This window comes from Rhinichthys klamathensis, unplaced genomic scaffold (assembly GCF_029890125.1).
Source record: "Rhinichthys klamathensis goyatoka isolate OS25496 unplaced genomic scaffold, OSU_Roscu_1.1 h1tg000330l_1, whole genome shotgun sequence".
Taxonomy (NCBI): Eukaryota; Metazoa; Chordata; class Actinopteri; order Cypriniformes; family Leuciscidae; genus Rhinichthys; species Rhinichthys klamathensis.
Genome location: NW_026606845.1, coordinates 618,900 through 626,024, shown reverse-complemented (window position 1 = coordinate 626,024; position 7,125 = coordinate 618,900). Strand labels below are relative to the sequence as shown.

Here is a 7,125-nt window from a genome sequence, read left to right as displayed (position 1 = left end):
TTTCTGTATTATTTATAGTTTCTGTAAACGACAGTGTTTTCCCATGCTGTCGATTACCACAGAAAATAACCCTAACAAGCTTTTCTTCTTCATCTCATGTCTTTTTCATTCAGAGTTTGGCAAAGATTGTTTCCTTAAAATGTTAAAGTGGATGATGCTTAACATGTAATTAACATGTTTTGAATATATATATAAAACAATCAAAAGTATAAAAAGAGCAGAAGAGCAACATAAAGCTCTTAAACATGTTAAAGGAGGACAGGAACAGGTTGTGGTTGATGAATTCACAGATTATTAGCAGTTCAAAACTGAGAGGCGTTTTCACGCCTAACGCCGCATGTGAAACACAGAGATCACAGATTCTCATCACGTGAGATGAGCAACAAGCGTATTATTTTACTCTCCACCGACAGATGAGAGCAGTATTATTGCTGTTTGAGTTTCAGAGAGTCGTGTGAGGAACTACTGAGAGTTTCAGACTGATTTTCTGAACTGAACTGATGAAGAAATGAAGTTTCCACTGATAGTTTGTGTGTTTCTGCTGACGGGTAAGAGCTGAAGATCTCTACTAAAAGTGTTTATTATCTAATATTATGGCAGTGTACATGAGTAATTCAGTGTGCCGATGTGTGTGTGTGTGTGTGTGTGTGTGTGTGTGTGTGTGTAGTGAGCAGTTCACTGTCTGTGGACATTACAGAGAGAGGAACAGAGAGAGAACGAGTGAGCATTACCTGCCCTTATCCAGAAGGATATGAAAACTCCTACAAATACTTCTACAGAGGAGTTTACGGAGAGCGTGACCTTATACTGCGATCTGATGGAGAGTCCTCAGTGTTCAGTGGCAGACTCTCACTGAAGGATAATCCTCAGACCAGATCATTTACAGTGACCATCAGTGACCTGAAGATGGACGATGCTGGACCGTACGTCTGTGGAGCTGGATGGATGCACCGCCTAGAGATCCAGCTAAATGTGATCAGAGGTGCCTGATATTCATTATTAAATCTGCAGTCCGTAACTTTTGGCGCTCTAGAGGTTAATAAACCGAATGAAAGCTTTAGCGTAAGTTCTCCCAGGAAGACTCAATTGTTACGTCACTTATTCCCTTCTCATCCGTCCAATCGTGTTATGTTTTATGTACTTGCGGTATAAAAGATCGGTACTTACACATGTGTGAGTTCACAGATGCTGACGCTTTCGTTCCCCTCCCCCTCCACCTCCACCAGGATGGTCAATAGACTCAAGACTCAAGTTACACTCACTGTTTTCTCCGACCTAAAGCAGCGCTGCACAGACCGGGCGGTGTATGATATCAAAGTCCCACGAGAGAGATCAGAGAACAGTTCTGTATGCTTTTGAATCGCTCTCGCACGAGTTTAACATAAACTGAACATACTAGAGTTGATAAACTCACTCTTAGCTGTTCTAGAACCGAAATGCTTGTTTTGGTAAACAGTAAAGCATAAGTGCTGATAATGTATTGCAAGAAATCATATTGCAGTGTATTGTTTTATCAATTATTCATCCCACCTCAACTAGATTTTTGGAGCAAGCACTAATATATCCTTTTGGAATTGGTCTTTATTTACTTCTTTTTTTTTATGTCACTCTTTCGATGTCTTATTGTATGCCTGATTTGCTGATATCAACAGAACTAATGATCTCCTTCTCTCTGGCGAGTCACACAGGCACTGGATTACTGGATTACTCCTCAGCGGTGCGACCGGTCTAAAGTAGTCCCAATATAAACACTTATTATAGGTATTATACCGTAGAGAATCAGGAGAAGGCAGAACACGGTTTGGAAGATTGATTCATGACGTTCTCGCTCATTTTATAATAATAAATTTTGAACACAAATAAAGTTACGGACTCGGACTGCAACTTTAACACCAATCTGAATCATCACTCCTGTGTTATTGATTTATGAATGTATTACGGCTTGACGGCTCTTCTTCATTTCTCAGCTCCAGTGAAAACAACACGTGTCCAGATCTCAACAACCAGCATTAGTCCATATACAAACAGCAGCACTGAACACACCAGCACAGGTACACACACACACACACACACACACACACTGACATCTGCATTCACATTGTGTTTTGATGAAAATATAGTTAATTATACTTCAATCAAAACATTAATTGTTTAAACATTAACATTAATAAAGCTTCTAAACACAATTTTAATGCTGCATTTATGATCATGATTTAGTTCAAGATCATTCATGTCTTGCACAAACTTAGAAGTTTTAACTTCTGTGAAAAATAAACCACAATTGCATCACACTGAACATTTAGAGGTTGTGATGTTCCTCAACACTTGAATCAAATGTACAACGACTGAATGTTTGACGTGTCATTTTACTGTAAATTTTGTTCTGCAGTTTCTGAGTAAAATCATCTCGTAATACTGACAGTAATGCCATCACAACATGAGTTCACCTTTATGTGTGTTTGACAGAGACTTTTATCCAAAGTGACTCTGTATCAGTTCAGATAATAAAGTGTCTTCTAAATGAACATTAATATAATGTGATTATCAGTAATCAGTATTATGAACAGAAAACACAACATGTGTTCATATGCAGCAATAGCAAACAGTGTTATGAGTGTGTTTGTCTATTATTATTATTATTATTATGTGTTATTATATCACTGCATGAGCGGCACATTCACAGTCACTGGTGTTTCTCTCTGTCAGCGACTCATCACACAGAAACTGAAACAACAAGAACAACAACAGGAAATACTACAGTTCAACTCCATCAGACAAACACTAGTAAGCACACAAACTACACTACCCATAATGCAACTCTCTGATCACATGATCACTCTGTGAAAGGAAATTTATTTGAATATTTGTGGAGACACATTTTAGCTCCTGTATGAATATAAATGATGCACATGTCAGATTTCATGTGGTTAATTTGGTTTGACATCAGCCGTAAAGAGAAGTGTTTCCTTCTGAAGAGTTGAGGTTTACCATTGCAGTTTCACTTCGGTTACACTATAATAACTCTATATTTACAATATTCTTAATGGTACAATAATCTAAGGTATTTATATAAGTCACACCAAAATCCCCAGTGTTAAATTAACACACTCAGTAGCTGCGTTTACATGGACACTTATAATCGGATTGACGGCTCAATCGGACTAAAAAACCTTCATGTAAACACCTTAATCGATCCGATTGAAATTTTGATCGGATTGAAAGGGGTGGTTTACTCCTTTTGTAATCCTATCGAGAGAACATGTAAACACTTGATCGGATTGAAAACCGAAACTAAAAGGACTGCGCATGTGCAATGACGTTGAAATAGCGTAATGACGTATGACGCACGGAACGAGCTGTTCTTCCTGGTGAATAAAGTGAATATAAATGAGTGTTCCGTTATTAAAAAAATCTCATTTCACTCCGTGTCTGTGAAGTGAAGCAGGACAGCGTCCCAGCAGTGCTTGTTTCAGACTCTCATCCATGGACGACTGGTTTTGGGCGCGGGGTTTTACTGCGTGACATATAAGCAGCACGACAAAATGGTTCATGCTCATCGTCTCCAAATCATGACCAGAGACGGATAAATATATTAAGTCTGCTGTTTAAAACAAATAAAGAACCAATAGAGGAGAATAGTCATGCGCGAACAGCAGCATATTCGTGCAGTGCGTATGTCAAAAAATCAATTCCGATTTGAATCTTGTGACATATAAACGCGCACATCAACCCGATTACTTTATTTATCGTTCATGTAAACACCGTGTTCGAATTCATCAATCGGATTGATTTCATTCCGATTGAACCATGTAAACGCAGCTAGTGTTTATATGATTCCACACTCAGAGTGTTAAAGGGTTAGTTCACCCAAAAATGAAAATTCTGTCAGTAATTACTCTCCCTCATGTTGTTCCAACCCCGTAAGACCTTCGTTCATCTTCGGAACACGAATTAAGATATTTTGATGAAATCTGAGAGCTGGATCACTCATCCATAGGCTTCTTCAGGGATTGAACTTGCCGGCCTCGAAAAGTTATTAAAGACATCGTTAAAATAGTCCGAGTGACTACAGTGGCTCAATCTTAAGTTTATCAAGCGACGAGAATACTTTTTGTGCGCAAAAACAAACAAAAATAACGACTTTATTTCAACTATTCATGTCCATCTCTTTGGGCCTCGAGCAGTGTTGGGGTAGTTACTCAAAAAAGGTAATTAGTTACTTGTTACTAGTTACTTCTGTAAATTGTAATGAGATTACTTTACTAGTTACTGCGTTTGAAAAGTAACTTCACTACTTATTACTTTACTTTCCCGTTTCTTAATTTATGGACAAATATCATAGCCCTATCATCACTTAGCCTGTCTACATAGTGTTTATTGTATAAATATATACAAAATGGCATGTAAAACCATATGAAAGAACAATATCCCTGTCTGCACAAGGAAATATATCTCACTGTAAAATCCACAAACAACAGGATAAAGGAGGCTATGGTGCGGTCATTTTAAAATGGGGTCAACACACAAGTTTTAAAACACAGGCTTTGGGAAACATGAGAATAAACTCTTCTCCTGAGAACAAAACAAGCTTTTTATTCGACTCATGGCAATAAAAATAAAAAATGAAGTGGTCAATGAAAAATAATAAAATAAAGGTCACTTTTACATTTTTAATCTTAATTTAAAATGCATTTTTCTTGGCGATTCAATAGTCGGCAGGGGAAGCATTCCTCTACAATGAACCCTGCAACAAGCCTGTTCATTTTGTTTTGTGTTACCTGCTGTGCTCCAAGACTTGAGAAGAGTTTTTGTAACAGCGCGCGCGGCGCCGAATCCGAGGATGAACGACTTCAAGAAGCCGAATCTGCCCGAGCATGTAGCCTACGTCTCACCGTGACCGCATCGGCACACAGTTTGCGTGTCTAAATCAGTTGCTTATGTTTACAAAATGAGCCTACAATAGCATAATAAGCATTTTTAATAGAAAGATCCATGTTTTATAAAATGTCCACGAAACTTAATGAAATGTTTAGTGAAATTAGAAACTATTTAAGAGATCGTTGATTTAGTTCTATAGTCTACATACATGTTTTTATATCCACATTTTGTTCTAATGTCACAAGTAATAATCTCAGTTTTTACTGGATTTTACGTACACGATTCTTTTTGTAGTGTTATTGGTGGTGATGTAGCCTACTAAAATAAACATCGTCACGTGTGGACCTTTCTTCTTCTCACCGTTGATTCCTGATGGTTAAGAGGACAATTACTCGAGTCGCCCCGTCGTTTCACAGAATAGTACAATGGCGAGCGCGTCGAGTATAAACGCCTCGTCCGTTTGGGGAGGTGCGCGTGCAGTCAGCGGAGACTCGCGCTGCAGAGACCCCCTGTCTCCGTCTCCGTCTCCATTTCCCTCTCTCCTTCGCACCGGCAGCTATGTCACTCAAATCGATCTCTATGGCAACGGTGCGCACGCACCACTAGACAGAACTTTACACACAAGCAAACACGGCTTGGGTAACGCAGGAAAGCGCGTTCCTATAGTATAGTAAAGTAGTGTAGTTACCGATATTTTTAGTGTAATGCGTTACTTTACTTCGTTACCCAAAAAAGTAATATCGTTACTGTAATCCGTTACTTTGTAACTCGTTACCCCCAACACTGGCCTCGAGTCAGTTCACTAGTGTAATAGCGTAAGCTTCTGTTGTTGTACGTCACACGCATCACGCACATGACCAGCGTCGGCCAATAGTGAGCCTAAGTGTGACGTAGCTCTACGGAATCACACTACGCTAACTGACTAGAGGCCCAAAGAGAAGGACATGAATAGTTGAAATAAAGTTGTTATTTTTGTTTGTTTTAGCGCACAAAAAGTATTCTCGTCGCTTGATAAACTTAAGATTGAGCCAGTGTAGTCACTTGGACTATTTTAACGATGTCTTTAATAACTTTTCGAGGCCGACAAGTTCAATCCCTGAAGAAGCCTATTGACTAGTATGGAGGAGTGATCCAGCTCTCAGATTTCATCAAAAATATCTTAATTCGTGTTCCGAAGATGAACGAAGGTCTTACGGGGTTGGAACAACATGAGGGTGAGTAAATATTGACAGAATTTTCATTTTTGGGTGAACTAACCCTTTAAAGTAACACTGAAGCAGTGTTAAAGTTAATGAGATAATTAAGTGATTAATTGAGTGATAATTGATCATTATCGAAGACACCTGATGTTACCAAGCAGAATCACTGAAGGAGAAAATTTATGTAAAATGGTTACCATTAAGGTGATCAGTGTTTAGTTTATAATAATATAAAATTATAATAATCCAAAAAGACAACAAGGCAAGAAACACAGACAAACAGGGAAAACCACGAAACCAGGCAGAAGATCAAAAGCATGACACAGGAAACCAGAGAGACAGCGCTGATAAATGCAGTGTAACATATACAAGACTTTACAAATAGTGACTGATTACACACGGCTAATTAAGTTATGTGTATCATAATTGAGGTAATGACACACAGGTGAAAGTGATCAAACAAGTCCAGGCAATGTGTTATGGGAATTAAAGTTCATGATGGGAAAGCAAGGGAGACGGGAGGAGTGTCCTCTGGTGTGATCGTTGCTGGTGGATGTGACACATACTACCCATACTATATAGTACATACTTTTTTTAATGGGCGCAAAGTAAATTCAAAGTCAAATGTAGTACCTACTCAGATGCTACGTAATTTGGGACGCAGCAAATGTCTTTCCACATCATGTTTCCATCCAAAGTTGCAAATTTAACTTGCAAATTGGAATAGGCCTATCTCATACAATGTTTGCGAATAAAGGACCGTTTCCATCCAGCGAGACGAAGAATGAGCAAAGTAACATTTCAGATGCTGTGCAGCGAGATCGTTCTGCTGGTTAGTCCAGTGTGTTGTGTGTCCCATCATCCCAGTCACATGAAAGTCTCAATTGACCGCATGTTTTTTATGCACATTTTTAGAATTTATGTTCATTTTGCCGTTTCCATCCAGTGTTTTTTATGTGATATCCCAAAATGCGCATAGAAATATGTGGATGCAATCATTGAAAATGAATAGTCTGACAGGCAGTTGTCATAGTAACATGAATTTCAG

General features: G+C 38.6%; 1 protein-coding gene across 1 annotated transcript; it reads left to right on the top strand.

Moving 5' to 3' along the window:
* The first annotated feature begins 320 nt into the window (after positions 1-320).
* Positions 321-1,125, top strand: LOC130105872 (CMRF35-like molecule 7). The gene is made up of 2 exons (XM_056272072.1): positions 321-548; positions 668-1,125. Exons 1-2 carry the CDS (start codon positions 509-511, stop codon positions 988-990), a joined length of 363 nt encoding a protein of 120 aa, XP_056128047.1. The 5' UTR covers positions 321-508; the 3' UTR covers positions 991-1,125.
* Positions 1,126-7,125: the final 6,000 nt, after the last annotated feature.